At 52.0% G+C, this 14,607-nt stretch overlaps 7 protein-coding genes across 7 annotated transcripts; 3 read left to right on the forward strand and 4 right to left on the reverse strand.

The window, feature by feature from the left end:
- Positions 1-964: 964 nt before the first annotated feature.
- Positions 965-2,103, forward strand: N7459_008183 (eukaryotic translation initiation factor 4E; the record flags this gene model as incomplete). Its single annotated transcript, XM_056947351.1, has 2 exons — positions 965-999; positions 1,047-2,103. The coding sequence occupies 2 exons, from the start codon at positions 965-967 to the stop codon at positions 2,101-2,103; spliced, it is 1,092 nt and encodes a 363-aa protein (XP_056796861.1).
- Positions 2,104-3,613: 1,510 nt separating this feature from the next.
- On the forward strand, positions 3,614-7,269 carry N7459_008184 (uncharacterized protein; the record flags this gene model as incomplete). Its single annotated transcript, XM_056947352.1, has 3 exons — positions 3,614-3,693; positions 3,749-3,812; positions 3,868-7,269. 3 exons carry the CDS (start codon positions 3,614-3,616, stop codon positions 7,267-7,269), a joined length of 3,546 nt encoding a protein of 1,181 aa, XP_056796862.1.
- A 783-nt stretch (positions 7,270-8,052) lies between these two features.
- N7459_008185 (uncharacterized protein) lies at positions 8,053-9,034 on the reverse strand (the record flags this gene model as incomplete). Its single annotated transcript, XM_056947353.1, has 3 exons — positions 8,053-8,256; positions 8,328-8,601; positions 8,658-9,034. The coding sequence occupies 3 exons, from the start codon at positions 9,032-9,034 to the stop codon at positions 8,053-8,055; spliced, it is 855 nt and encodes a 284-aa protein (XP_056796863.1).
- Positions 9,035-9,525: 491 nt separating this feature from the next.
- N7459_008186 (gamma-glutamylcyclotransferase family protein) lies at positions 9,526-10,203 on the reverse strand (the record flags this gene model as incomplete). The annotated part of the gene is made up of 2 exons (XM_056947354.1): positions 9,526-10,082; positions 10,176-10,203. The coding sequence occupies 2 exons, from the start codon at positions 10,201-10,203 to the stop codon at positions 9,526-9,528; spliced, it is 585 nt and encodes a 194-aa protein (XP_056796864.1).
- Positions 10,204-10,439: 236 nt separating this feature from the next.
- N7459_008187 (signal peptidase complex subunit SPC3) lies at positions 10,440-11,323 on the forward strand (the record flags this gene model as incomplete). The annotated part of the gene is made up of 2 exons (XM_056947355.1): positions 10,440-10,585; positions 10,642-11,323. The coding sequence occupies 2 exons, from the start codon at positions 10,440-10,442 to the stop codon at positions 11,321-11,323; spliced, it is 828 nt and encodes a 275-aa protein (XP_056796865.1).
- Positions 11,324-11,587: 264 nt separating this feature from the next.
- N7459_008188 (YqaE/Pmp3 family membrane protein) lies at positions 11,588-12,274 on the reverse strand (the record flags this gene model as incomplete). Its single annotated transcript, XM_056947356.1, has 3 exons — positions 11,588-11,750; positions 11,816-11,891; positions 12,163-12,274. 3 exons carry the CDS (start codon positions 12,272-12,274, stop codon positions 11,588-11,590), a joined length of 351 nt encoding a protein of 116 aa, XP_056796866.1.
- Positions 12,275-12,513: 239 nt separating this feature from the next.
- Positions 12,514-14,006, reverse strand: N7459_008189 (protein kinase PKP2; the record flags this gene model as incomplete). Its single annotated transcript, XM_056947357.1, has 4 exons — positions 12,514-13,293; positions 13,366-13,648; positions 13,710-13,829; positions 13,894-14,006. 4 exons carry the CDS (start codon positions 14,004-14,006, stop codon positions 12,514-12,516), a joined length of 1,296 nt encoding a protein of 431 aa, XP_056796867.1.
- Between the last annotated feature and the right edge of the window lie 601 nt (positions 14,007-14,607).

A 14,607-nucleotide genomic window follows, 5' to 3' on the forward strand; every position in this document is an offset into this window, starting at 1 on the left:
GAAAAGGAGGAAATGGACAATACTACGAACCCCCTCCATTTGTTAGCTGATATGCTCAAGAGTATTTCGATTCATTCACATCTGTCAGAGAGTTCCCGTTGCAATCAGACTTTGCCAGTTTACCACACGCCCAACCAGCCTGGGGCGAATAGCCCGGTAGAAAAGGCGGCTGAGACCTCGGATTACCAGAGAGCTCAAGTGATTTCTTCATTTAGGGGATATGGACTCGGAGATGGGAAAGTATATTTGGATTGGATGGCTATCAAACATACCCTACCAGTCAATCGCTAAAAAGAAACAGCAAGGTCGAAGAGAATGTCTCATTCATTCAGGTCATCAACGCATCATGGGTAGCTCGTAAGAGCCCTCGTGATGATGGTTTTAGATGTGAATTTTTGATCTCGACACACACATCGGAGACGCCGGGGCAAGCAGAGAAGTAAAACGCCGGCGTTGATTTGAGTTGGTGGTCTTGGGTAAAGAAAGAAAAAGAAAAAGAGAAGGCCGCAACGGCGCGTAGAAAAAGGCACTCGGGAAAAAAGATGGTGCGGGCGGCAGGCGAAGCGGGAGCTGATTGGCCCGCGGCCGGCGATGGAGCTACTCTCCAGTCTTTCGAGTCTCCATTTCATCAGACCCTCACTCACCTGCCAACGACCCATTCTCCCCCGTGTGCGCACTCTCCGAGCTCTCCTGAAACAGATTCTTGAATTCCTCTTTTTTCCTGGGCTCTTCTCGTTGCGCCGGAATCTACTACCTCCTTCAGCCCTCCCCCGCCACCTCGACCGCATCCTCCGCCTCCCTCCACTCATTCCTCGTTTTTCTCTTGGGAATACATAATCCTGCCACCCATCTCTATTGCTGATTTGCTCTCTGTGATCGTGGCTCTGGTGTGCCCTGTCGTCTTTTCCGCGCTCTTTGTTCTCCCGGATGACCGCTCGTGTCTCGGGCAGTCTCACCCGCCGCGATGGATAATGCCAACTTGTGGACTCGCCGAGCGAAGTAAGTAGAGTCTCCAACTACTCCCTGCTACCTCATCACTAATCCAGTGCCTCTTCTTCCATAATCAGCACTTCCAAATTGTCTTTGTCTATGTCCGGGACGGACGGCAAAGACGGTGCCCGCGTCGAGTTGCCCCGCTCATCGAAACGTTTCGGCCCCGACAGTTCCCATGGCCGCTCGAATCCCTTTAACGCAATATCCCCGCTGTCCGCTGGTGTCTCCTCGCCATCTACCAATGCCTCGTCCGCTTTCGGCCTGGGCTCTGGTGCGTTTGCCTCGTTCGGTGCCCCGAAGACACCTGGCGGTTCCTCGGAGCTAAAGACGCCTGGAGAGAGACGCGATATTCCGGCTGAGCATGAGGAAGACGTCAGAGCCAAAGCACTGGCCAATTCCTCCGTACCTGGTCTGGGAGAGCACCCACTTAAGTCGACCTGGATTGTCTGGTACCGTCCTCCCACGCCGAAGTACTCCGACTACGAAAAGTCGACAGTGCCACTTGCTTCTATATCGTCAGTGGAAAGCTTCTGGGCAGTTTATTCTCACCTAAAGCGACCGTCGCTGCTCCCGACTGTGTCGGACTATCACATCTTCAAGAAAGGGATTCGACCTGTGTGGGAGGACGAGGCCAACAAAAGGGGTGGCAAGTGGATTGTTCGATTGAAGAAGGGTGTGGCTGACCGCTACTGGGAAGATTTGCTGCTGGCCATGGTGGGTGATCAGTTTGCGGAGGCCGGAGATGAGGTCTGCGGCGCTGTACTGAGCGTACGGGGTGGCGAGGACGTGTTGAGTGTGTGGACGCGAATCGACGGCGGGCGGAACATCAAGATCAGGTTTGTCTGCACAACTTGGTTGTTCCAAGATTCTCAGTATGCTAATGGACCTGGCAGAGAAACGATCAAGCGCCTGCTTGCGTTCCCGATCGACACCAGCATCGTCTGGAAGAGCCATGATGATAGCATCGCTCAACGCTCCGCCATTGACCAAGCTCGTCAGGAGAAAGCTGCAGCCGCAGCTGCCAACCCCGGAAGCCACCTAGGATCAGAGCGGCGGCGTGGCCCCGGTCATGATGATTCTGACAAAGCCAAGGGGGTTGCGGCTCCGTGAATATCACCGGGGACCGTGGCCTTGAGCCCTGTATAGTAAAGCCGAAAAAACACCTTTTATGCACGACAACTCATTGGGACGCGTTTGGGTTACTGGGGGGATGGGGGCATTGAGGCGAACTCAGCGGTTTTGAATTGATTTATGCCTTGAGTCATTATGTCTGTTCCTTATCTCTTTCCTTTCTTTTTTTTTTTTTTTTTTGCCTTCGAGCTCATGCGTGATGTTTGTTTTTGTCTTCCTCATTATGTGGAAAACGCGGCTCTATCTGCAGATGGTGTGGGTAGCCCGGATGTTAGTTCTACCAGTCTAACTGTGTTATGTAGCCTGTTCTTCATTTCTCTTATGGGTGGCTCCAAATTCACCATCCATGATAGCACTGTGATACTCAAAGTCTCTGTATTTCCCCCATTAAATGGCCTAGGTAATCACCAGGGTTATGTTTTTAGATGGCAGCTGTGATTCATACATCTCGTTATATGCTGTACTGGTCTAGTGCAGACGAAATATTCTTTGAACTAGGTACGTACCTTACTATTTAACATTCTGCTGGTCACCGTAGAATATGAGCATACTGGGAATCGCTGCTTCTTGAAGGAGATGAAATTACTTTGCGGGAAACATAGACAGGTCCAACACGAGTTCATAGTTAGCAGAGATGCAGCATGAAGTCATGCTGTGCACACTGCGGATCCTGCCTGACAAAATAGGCACCCACTTGCTGACCGCCCTGCGATAGGCGATACGACGAGCTCGCATACTCGACGGCGAGGAAGAAGGAAAACCCTGCGCAGGATGGGACCGATGCTGCGCACGGTTCTACCATAGTCGAGGTGCTGCCTGGATGCCGTTCTTTGGCAGCTTGTCCGATATTCTCGCCGGCTTCTCACCCCGTCGCCGCCAGCCTGTCGATCGCCAACGGCGTCGTGATTATTCACTCTCCACACGCCGCACTTCACCATCCCCAACCTACCGTATAAATCCAGCCAGGAGTACGTTCTCCCTTGGCACCGATTCCGAAGACGACGAGCTCGCCGATCCCCTCAACCAGCCTGCTCGTGATCCTGCTGCTCGGTTGCAGGTGTGTAGCCTCCCCAAGATCTCAACTCCACCGAACGCGTCCCCGCTCACACCTCCTTTACCCTCTATTTGCTTCATTCATTTGGTGCTTCGTGAAAAGTTTGGATTGGAGCTGGTCTCCTCTTCTTAGCTTGCCGCTTTGTATTAGAAGCTTCTGCTCTTCCTATCTTTCTACTTTTTCTTGCTATTATCTACCGCGGCCGCCGGATATTTCTTCTTCGAAGACTGATTGCCCTGCCAGACCACTCAGAGTTATGCCAACTATTCTCCATCTACGCTTGAACCTGCAACCGCCCGTGGACAATTGCGGTTGCCGACTTCGCGGATCTTCATAGACCCTTCTGCCCGGTAGATATCACCCCGCCAGAGCGGCCCTGCCGGCAGGCACTTACTGATACATCGCTCCGAATCCAGACCGGGTGACTCCCCGCAGATGTTGGGCAAAGACCAGAAACAGCCCGATGCTCAAGCCCGTCAAGATGAGGCTCGTTTGTTGGGGGCTAGGGACTATAAGTATGCTAGCTTGTTCGTGGCCTAGGAAGATATGGGGTTGACTTGTGGCTTCCAGGGACAAGGACGCTGTATCAATCACACCTGGGGCAACGATCCAGAAACACAAAAAGACTCCAGGGGTATGTTTCTCCTCCGTTGGCATGGGCTTTCTTTTCTGACCATTAGGGGTGATAGTCCTTCGCCGCTTTCAAGCCTACGGACAGGCTTTCCAACTCACGTGGCAGTGGTCCAATCCGTGCGCAAGGGAAGCCAAAGGAAGCTGCTTTTCAGCCGAATCGCAATTTGCCCGGACTAGATGATCCCATTGAATTCAAAGACTCCACCCGGCCGAACAAGCGCCGGCGTCATGAAGATGTGCGGAAAGGATCGAGTCTCACAAATGACGGTGTGAGCGATCCATTCACTCCTGCGTATCAAGCCCCTCGAGTGTCTCCGGGTTCGAGCTCATTCTCAACAAAGTCCAAGAACAATGGCTTGAGTTCTCATCACGACGAGTACCGGGGCGTTGAGGATAGTGTCAGAATTAACCCGAGTCCTCGACGATTGCCGCGTCGCCAATTCTCCGATGAATCTCAAGAAGAGAGATTCACCTTGCGGGCTGCCATGCAGCGCCGCTCAGGTATCAATGTAGAGAACCAGTCCTCTCACAAAACCGTCAAATCGGATCAACCTGGGCAAGCTTACCTTGAGAGTGTTGAAATACCAGTAACCAAGGACCGCGCTTCAGCACATACTAGGCCCTCCAAGCCGCTCTTATCGAATGCGACCCGCTGTGAATCCGATGGCAGAGAAAGCCCCGATGAATTACAAGGCGAAGCTACCACTCAGCCACTACCAAAACACCCGGACGAAAAATCCAACCAAATCCGAGGGAATATCAACAAGGAACATCTCGTGTCTCCCTCCCGGAAACGGTCACCTGCTGATATTGAGCCTACTGACTTTCTGGCGCTACCACGTCAAGGTCTCAAAAAGACCAAGCGCAGCCACAAGAGCTCAATGTCGCGTTCGTTCCAGGTGCTGTCTCTTGGCTTTGGCCCCGTTAGGAAAAACAATGTTAAGGGGAAGAGCGCAGCCATTCAGCTGGGACAAGAGAACATTACGCTTGGTGAAGACATTGCTGGACCTGAGAAGAATTTTGAAATTCCTCTGCGCAACGTCATCGCGGTTGAGCGTGGCGAACCTCCGAGTCTCAAAGTGATATTGAAACTCTCCCATTATGTCGATGCACCGGGCAGCAGAATCGACATTGAATTTTTGTTGCAAGATGAGAAGAAAGATTTTGTCCGGGTGTTCCAGAGCATGCAAGTCAAGATTGTCGACAAAAGCATGTCATACATGGACAAGGCTTTTAGCCATCATGAGCACGAGCTGAGCCAATATGGAAATCGCCCTAAGAGAACCTTCGTGGATTCATCTCTTGTCGAGCCAACGCCTCGACCGGTTGCTAATTCGTCTGTGCGTCAAAAGCTCTCTTCCTCTCTGCAGGATTCGACAGGTGAGACCAGCGGAAACAAACGAGCCAAGGTTAACGGCACCGGAGAGCCTTCCAGTATGGATGGCCCTGGGGGACACAAACAAGATTCGGACTCTGCCGTCGAAATTCCTGTGAAGCCATTCCGGAAAGCAAAATCCCCAGGGCGAGAAACACGAACAACGCGCCGTACAACCCGACTCTCAAGTAGTCGCCAAGACATATCTCCTGGCCTCTCTCGCAAAACATCCCCTGAAGATGACGATGCTCGAAGTATCTGGCAGAAACCCCTGGTCTATCCTCCCGCTGGGAAGAAAAGGGCTGAAGTTAGTGTTGAAGACCGAGACCGACTCCGAGCAGACGAGTTCCTAAACGACAATCTCATTGGATTCTATATGCGCTTTCTACAAGACCATCTCGAACGTACCAACAAGGAGGCTGCGAAAAAAGTGTACTTTTTCAACTCTTATTTTTTTGCAACGCTCTCCAATACCCGGAGAAGTGGTCGCGGCATCAATTATGAGGGTGTTGAGAAGTGGACACGGAACGTTGACCTCTTCACCTACGATTACGTTGTTGTTCCCATCAACCAGAATGCGCATTGGTATGTTGCCATCATTTGCAACCTGCCGAGTCTACCTATCGGGTCCGCGGTGCCTGCTGAGCAGTTCTCTGCCCCTGTAAGCGACAAAGAGCTTTCAAACCAGCCGGAAAGTGAGGTGCAAGAGATTCTCGAATCTCCAGAGCCCGAGCAAGCTCCAGCTCCAGTCCACGATGCTAGTCCTGATGCCGACTTGGAGACTAAGCAGAAACAAGCTTCAGAATCACCAACTTCACAAGAGACCCGCCAAGGCATTGCATCGATGACCATTGAGGAGGGAAGGAAGACGCAGGGCGAAGTGGACAAGGAGAAGAAGAAGGAACCCACGTCAGCTGACGAATGGCCTGATACTGAAGAGACCCCAGCTGCTTTAAAGCTCTCCCCTTTCCGCAGCCCAAAGTCTGCTGGTGCTGAGGAGAGACTGAGTACTGTGGCGCAACCTGTTGGTACAACCAAGAAGAAGGGACGCAGTGGACCCAAGCTGGATCCTTTTCAGCCGACTATTATCACTTTTGACTCCCTTGACCTGGCTCGCTCGCCCACTATCAAGTCCTTGCGCGAATACGTTTGCGAGGAGGCTGCGTCGAAACGCGGCGTTAAAATTAACTCTGGGGACATCAAGGGCATGCGTGCTCGTCAGATCCCGCTGCAGCCAAACTACTCTGACTGTGGATTATATCTGCTGGCTTATGTGGAGAAATTCATTCAGAACCCTGATTCTTTCATTAAGAAAAGCCTTCGACGTGAGATGGACGCGCATACTGACTGGCCCGCGCTGGGATCTGGCCTTCTTCGACGCCGATTTCGTGATTTTCTCGATGAATTATACGACGAACAAGCCCAGACGACTGAGAAGCAAATTCTCATGGCAGACAAGCTACCCGTCTCATTCCTGCTGGGGCCATCGTCATCGAGTTCAGATGTGAACGACCAGACGCACGCAAAGCCACCACGACACACGGATTCTTCTAGGGCTGAGGAAGAGCACCAGGAACATGTTCCAGATGACCGTACGGCTCTAGATTCTCCAGATGCCGATGAGCTGAAGGAAGGCTCCACTCCTGATGAGCCTCGGCTAATGCCCACAGGCTCGGTTGCTGCTCCGAGTTCGACTGACGAGACGAGCGAACAATTTGCGCCAACCACAAAACAGCCAAGTCCACTTGATGATGAGGAGGTGATTCAGGTTCCCGATAGCCAAGAAACATTGCCATCCAAGTCTCTGCCCAGTGAGTCAGATATTCGACCCAATCGCGATGGTCAAAGGGATATCGGCAAATACGAAGGGGCGTCGAGTCGCACTAGGTCTGGAAAGAAAGCTGCCAAAGCTGCTGATACTGACATCGTGGAAGTCCGCGATTCGGGCCCGGCAAGGCCGGCAGGATCGGCTAAGGAGCCCCGGGTTGAACCTCTGGTCGAGATTCAGGTCCAAGCGACCCCTCCGCATAGCCAGCCGGAGGGATTGCGAAAGAGTCCACGCAGTGTGAGGCGGAATCATTGAGCCCGGACGGTTGCCCCCAAGTTCCATTATCACACATGCAGCCATGTTCTTCTAATATGTCGAGTTTATTTGGTCTTGTTGCTTCTTCGACTGGTGTTCTCGTTGTTTCTTGCATTCTCTTACGATTCCTTTTTTTTTTCTCTGCATATGCGTCATTTCTTTTCCCGCACCGGATAGAGGCGTTCAACGTGAGCTGCGGCTCTTCTTCCATCAGATGCATAGGATACCTAGGAGTTGCAGTACAATACCATTGTTTATCATTCTCGGGCTCGAAGAAAACAAAACAACACTACCTGCGCGAATCGAATTCTTGGAATATCCTCATATCCAGACGTCCTAGCGACAGGCGAACGCCTGTAGGTTTTATCCAACTCCTGGCTCTCCACTTTGATATTAATTTTGAACAGTCATCGCTATGATTACGCCGTCCAAAGAGTGCTCTACTATTTCCGGGGCTAGAACACGCTAATCGACGTATATAACTAACTGACTTGAATATATCAATATTAGAACCGGATATGTGTGTTCTTAGCTTATACTGTACCTTCGATTGATAAGGGAATTGTCTAAGGATCTGCTATATGTCTACTCCCGTAGAGGCGCCCTACGTCGGCATTTCGAGAAGCATGAGCTGCCGTAGTTCTTTCAGCCACCTTAATCCGAACATTGTAGTAATTCCCATATCAGTTTTCAACTAAGATCATGAACTCCCAAGAAAATCAGCTCAACGCCATCCCAAATCAAGAAACCAATCATAAGGTCATAATCTCGTAAACTCAATCTTTAAGCAAGATTGTTGTCGGCGTGTGATTCCTCTGTGTTCCCGATACCATGGCCATACCACCACCGGGTTAGGTTTTCCAAGACAGCGGCGTCTTTCCCTCTCATATCGTGAAGTGGAGTGTTGCGCACGATAAGCTTACTGCCGTCAAAGTATGCTTCTAGGACACGAATGTGCCACGGGCCCATGGTAGAATAGAGCAGAACCTAACAGGGCGGATTGCCAGCGTTAGAATGTGTTCCAGTGTATCCACTGCTATAGGCAGGAGAGAACCTACCGGAGCCGTGAAGTGTGGACGAACAGATTTCGCATACAACCGGGCCCTCATAATCTTGATAATTGCTATGATTTCTCCCCGGAGCAGACGGTCGTCTCCATCAACCCAACTCTCCATGATGCATTTAATATGCGGCTTTGGGGGGTTTGGGCCACCTTCTTCCTCCCAGCGATAACGCCATGAACCGGGATTTGTCACTGTAAGGGCAACCGACGAAGCCACCCAATTGAAATCGTTCGACTCAAAGAGGCCACCACACTTAATGTCATCCCATCTATGTCATAGTGAGATAGGACACCACTAGAGGGAGATAGGAGAGAAGGTACTTACGAGCTTATATAGCTCCCCGGAACCCCCTCAGGATGGTGATCATGGATATAATCATCCATGAAGCTGTGTATTAATCGCACATTTTCATGGTGGTCGTAGGTCGCGTTATAGTTGCGGGGTGGGTCGTCAGGTTCACTCGTATCTCCCAAAGCCCCTTGGTATCGATTGAAGAATAAGGGCGCCAATTCACACCCCTCCTCTAGAGACAGCGGTTGCCGACGAATACCCGCCTGTTCGCAAATACTGGGTTCAAGATGCTTGGTTTGGGCATCGTAGATGGTGTCCAGGACGGCTTGTAGCGCGTGACGATAGATGTTGCGGGTTCTGACACGTATCTGGTCGGCTTCGGAGAGTGAGGCTCGGAGGAGTGGTGCCATCGTGCAAATCCTCAATGTAAGGCGATAAGAAAAAAATAAATGGGGCGTGGCAGATGCCAAGGATGAGGAATAACAAGGGGATCGATCTTAAGCTCGACCAACGGAGAAATAAAAAAGAGGTTGCCGGGCAACTCAGCAACTGATTAGCGCTTCCACGCCATCAAGAAATGTCGGGTAGTACGATTGACGAGATGATGGCATGCGAGTATGGATTTGATGAAAAGTCTTAATTTCTAAACTAGCCTAGTTGATGCTAAATAGCTGGTAGGGTGTATATATGGAAAGACAACAGTAGTAAGATTATAGGTCTATAAGAGGGTTGGGTAGCTTTATTATTTCCTGCCTAGGCAGCTCTATACCTGCTTCTTCTGCCTATTCGCTCGGTTTAACATTACCAGAATGTTGATTGATTGGTCATTCTCGCATTGCACTGGATTGCATTCATTAAGCTCTAGCTACAGTAATCTATAGACCGTGGAATCTAATTCCCACTACCACTCACTCTCATCTGCCTCAACCCACCAAGGCATCTTATCCCGCTTAAACGTCTCAAAATCCCATTCCGCCTCCTCCAAGTCCTCCTTGTCAGAAATCCATACATAAGTGACAGCATCCACCTCATCCGCTTCATCCGCGAACTCCGACCCAGCTGCCTCAAGGACGTCTCGTAGATGGCCATCCGTGCTCGAAGCTATTTTCCCACCCTCATGAAGCGACTCTTGTAGCGTCCGCACTTTGACATGCTCACGGGCATACTCGCTTCCCTCATAGATATCCAGTCGGTGGACATCACCGTCTGTCAAGCCGGATACAAGTGTGCCGAGCACAGAGGTGTTTGACGACGACCGTGTCGATTCTGATTCCGTTGTCGAGGACGATGCGTCCTTGGATACTGGCACGATGCCGGGGTAGTCTGCGTTCCGCACCCGATGACGCCGGTAGCCATGCAGCACGGCGGGTTGGAAGCGGAGCATGGCCTTTTGCCAGTGTTCTGGCTCTGGACGACCGTGAATCACGCGATGGAGAATCTGTGGCGCCATGAGAGTTCCTAAGGTCACTCGTCAGCTCTGCTGGCTCGCTTGACACCCCAGGCGTTGAGCGGTATGTACTCCGCAGGTGTAGGTGGGTGGTCCGATCGTACCGTAGAAGAAGAGGACGTGATCGCCCATAGTGATTCGGCCCTACAGCCAGCAAGCGTGGAGGATCGAGCAATCTTTATTCGGTGCGCGCAAGGCAGGGTGATCTGATCAGGACTTTGAAAAGAAAATATATGGAAATGGCTACCTACCGACCCCGAAGTTCGAGGGCGGAGTATACAAGCTAGCTTATCGATAAGCCCCAAACACGCCCAGCTGGCTTCATCCGCCCTGTCGCTCTTCTAAACCATCGCAACCACCCCGGCGCTATGCACTCCTCCCTCAACCGCGCGCAGGCCGTCTTCGGCTTCTTCACCACCGTCGCCCTGGTGGTGGCTGGACTGGCTGCCCTCTCCACGCTCCTGTTCCCCACGGACGCAACGACGGCCTCGGTGCAACTGAAGAACGTGCAAGTGTAAGTGTCGCCCCCCTCAAACTACGACGCATTGAAGATGGGACAGCTCGAAGCAGTGAGGGAGGACATGGGGTTCTTGAAGCAGAACATGGAGAATCCAAACTTATGCTAATCCTGCCTCCTGGGCGAATCAACAGAGTCAAGGGCAGACCGCACTACTACTCCACCAAGCGCGAAGAATACGCCCAGCTCCGCTTCGATCTGGACGCCGACCTGACGCCGCTCTTCAACTGGAACACGAAACAACTCTTTGTCTATGTCTACGCCACGTACTCCTCCTCGGACAAACCGGACTCGCTGGTTCGCGACACCGAGGCCGTGGTCTGGGACACGATTATCCCCGCGACGCCGTCTCCGTACACCTGGGACGCGATGAAGGAGAAGGCTATGGACATCCTCCCAGCGTCGATTACTGGGTCATCTGGGAAGCGCGGCAAAAAGAGTCTTCGCAAGCCGTCTGCCTCCAACAAGGTCAAGGCGGGTGAGCAATCGCACGGCGTGTTGCGACTGCGTGGGCAGAAAGCCAAGTATCAAGCCAGTGATATTACGGGCCGTCTCGCCGAGCGGCAGAACGTGACCCTGTCCGTTGGGTGGAATGTGCAGCCGTGGGTTGGGGCTTTGTGGTGGAGTCCTAAGACTGGAGCGGTGCCGCGGACGGCGGGCACGGTGCTGCGCAGCGAGGCGTTTGATTTTCCAGCGCTCAAGGGAAAAAAACCTGAGGGCCAGGAGAGCTCTTGAGAGTGCGAAGCCGGGTTGGAATTCTTTGTGGCTTCCGAACACCCCTTTCATTGGTTTTTTATTTTCGAAAAACCATGTAACATCTTATGGGAAGCAACTTATATTCAGCATTGGGGTAATCGATACGCCAGAATAGTGATGGAAAGACATCAGGAATCCATAAACATCATAAGACCATGAGGCACAGTGTAACACAGTCGCTTCAGAAGAACCTCCAAACGTTATCTAGTTCATTTCATGCATCACTCGTAGCGTCCTTGATCATCAGACAGTGCCATAAGTCCTGGTGGAGTGACCCCCGGTCTGGATACGATCCGAGTAGACACCTGGAGCGGGGCGTTGGGTGGCCCGGGTCATCGGGTCGCGCTTGCGACGGTCGTAGTAGACGTATTCTAGGTAGAAGGCATGGATATGACCAGGGAAGTATCTGTACCCGTCAAATGTTAGTAGATGGATCAGCCGGTTTCATTGACAAGCAAATACACAACTCACCCAAGGATTGTGAGCAGGACGTTGATCCAGAAGTCAACACCGCAGCCGGAGATTAGGAAGACGCCGAGTGGAGGAACTATAATCATGTTAGCTGAATTCATTTCGTTTGGCCATGTGGAGGTGTATGGAGGTGGAGTCCAGGCAACAGAGGGCAGGGTTGCTATGGCCTGTGCGACACACAGCATGTAGGCAAAGACAGTCGTGGACGGCTGGGTGAGATGAAATTGGAGCTCGAAGGCTGCAGCAAACTTACTGAACAGCGTGATGAGAATCAAACATAGCATCGAACAGGTTCCTGCCATGGTGGATGGAGTAGAAAAGAATCTACTGTTGAGATTCGAATTTACCGGGACGTTCGAGTTCGGCGGTCGCCAGGAAAGTGAGGAGCAGGATGGTGAAAAGTAGGAAGAAGATATAAATAGGGACGTTGTCGTTCTTGCACGAGTGCAGGCGCTTCATGATCGACACAGCACGTCACAAGAGCGTGGGTCGGGAGAACGACTACTGTAGGGCTGGCGAGGGCGCGCCATGATTGGCGCGGTGGTGACGTCATCCTGGGTGCTGTGACGCTTGGGCGTGTTTTATGCTGCGAGCTGTAAGCTGGATAGTGACAGACGTCTCTCAGGTAGGTTGGTTTCCCGCACCCCACCAAGTACGGAGACATGTAAAAAGCATGCATCAATGGCAGAGATGTACCCTCACACTGCATCAATGGCCGCGCGTGTTGTCACCTGCTCGTTCTTGTTGCCCAGCTTCGAGATTTGCAGGAAGGCATCTACCCCGTAGCCCTCCAGGCTATGTAGCTCCAGACTGCCCGCCCAGTACTCAGCGTACACCCGGCTCATGGGCAGTCCCATGCCCAGGCGGAGATCCGGGGGCCTCGAGGTCAAAGAATCCAAGGACCCTTCATGAAAGGCCTCATGCTTGCGCTCGGACACTTTCAACTCCTGCATCGTGGCAGCCATGGCAGGAACCTGCCCAAGATTCTCCAAACGCACCTGCGTCCGAGGTCCCTTGCTGAAGGACCATAAATATGGCAAGATTTCCTGTGGGATGCCACCGCCCTGATCCGATATGCGCATGATCACGTGCTGTGGGGTTTCGCAGACGAGCACCTCGATAGGCGGTGGCGGTCGTGAAGAGTCGTGGTATCTTTCAATCACAGCCTGAACTGAATTGCGCAGAAGCTCCCCAATGATGTACTCTAGGTGACTCAGAATGTATGGAAAGGTGGCTTCCAGGTGCCCCTGGACTGTGATGGCGGGGATTTGGGTGGATTGTGAGGTCCGTCGCATGAGATCCTGCGCCACCTTTCCACAGCGTTCAACCACTTCCTTTGCCTTGCATTTGAGGAAGACCTCACCCACAAAGTCTGCATTCATATCCAGTCGTTCATGGGAGTCCGGGAAGTGCCATGGAGAGTTGAACGTATCTGTGAGGGCGAGATGTTGCTCTGCGATGACTCGGCGAGAGATTCTCTGATCTCAAGCGGTTAGCCAAGAATTCTAGGATGAAGAAGTCCCGGCACACCAGGCCCAATGTTCACATACCGCCCGCAGGAGTGTGCCCATGAACCGGTCCATCTCGTCAGCGGGGACGAGATTGCGGCACTCCAAGACCCCCGTTGCTAGATTGGGTATCACCACCAGGTGTTCTCTCAGCATGTCGCGGAGGACATCACAGAATCGGTCATTGTCGTCGAGACTACGGATCTCCGGGATCACTCGAAATCGCTCGAACGCTTTATAGTACAATTCGTAGACGAGGGAGAGGTGCGGGTTGGCGACCACCACATAAGGCAGCTGTTGGATATCTCGCAGGCGGTGCGCCAGTCTGACAGGGGCTATGTAAGCTGGTAAAGATACGTCTCTGCGACATTCTCTCCAGGGCATACCGAGTGGGTAGCTCCGTCCGCACATAGTTGGCGGAGCTAATGAGGCGAGGCTCCGTCAAGGTACGGCCGAAGAACGTCAATTGCCGCAGGCTGATTGGCCGGATTTGGCGTTCAACCCATCTGTAGCGTAGTGAAGCACCGTCAGCACTCCCAAACCACCTATCGCAAAGCTTCTGAATCATACTCGTCCAAAGCGGAGATGGGCCGCCATGGCGGTGGTTGCACCCCCGAATAGAAACGTGGCTTGGGATACCATCGCATGGGATTCCAGCACCAAGCTGGACGACTCGACTGCATTATGGTCCATGCAGTCGTAGTCCGAGGCGGCGAAGGAGCCAAAATCCGCCGGGGCGGAGCTCTCAGCATGTGTTGCTGTCGGGATAGGGAGGGGATCCGTCCAATAGGAATCAATGATGAATCTGTGTTGCTATTACGCCCAATCTGCCAATTTAGGCGGCGTACGCTTAACTAATCATAACATACAGGAAAAGGATAAACTATTAATGCGATTCTCCACACTTATTCCAACACACCCCCTTAGCTGTCCTTCCATCCCTAAGGGCAGCTGCACTAGCACCTGCATCGGCACCTCCTAGGGTCCCGTTCGCCCTAAATCGCTCAAATCCGCTGTCTTTCTAAACTAGCACCTATTTCCTCTTTGGGCTAGTTGATCAGATAACTCATATTAGTTATCCTAAGTAGATTCAGAAAGTTCTAGTGCTTCTAGCGCGGCAGTGTCTTAGTAAGTCTATCTGCAACTATATAGGCAGTTAGAACCTATTAAATCTTGATTCGACTATCTCTAACCTCCTATCTAAGCCAATGCCGATAAATATCAATATATCTAAGCTTTATCTTGAATCCTATATCCTTAGAGGTTATTAATATAACTATATAT

The sequence above is a fragment of the Penicillium hispanicum genome (assembly GCF_028827665.1).
Source record: "Penicillium hispanicum strain IBT 35686 chromosome Unknown utg000007l_segment0_segment0, whole genome shotgun sequence".
NCBI classification, from domain to species: domain Eukaryota; kingdom Fungi; phylum Ascomycota; class Eurotiomycetes; order Eurotiales; family Aspergillaceae; genus Penicillium; species Penicillium hispanicum.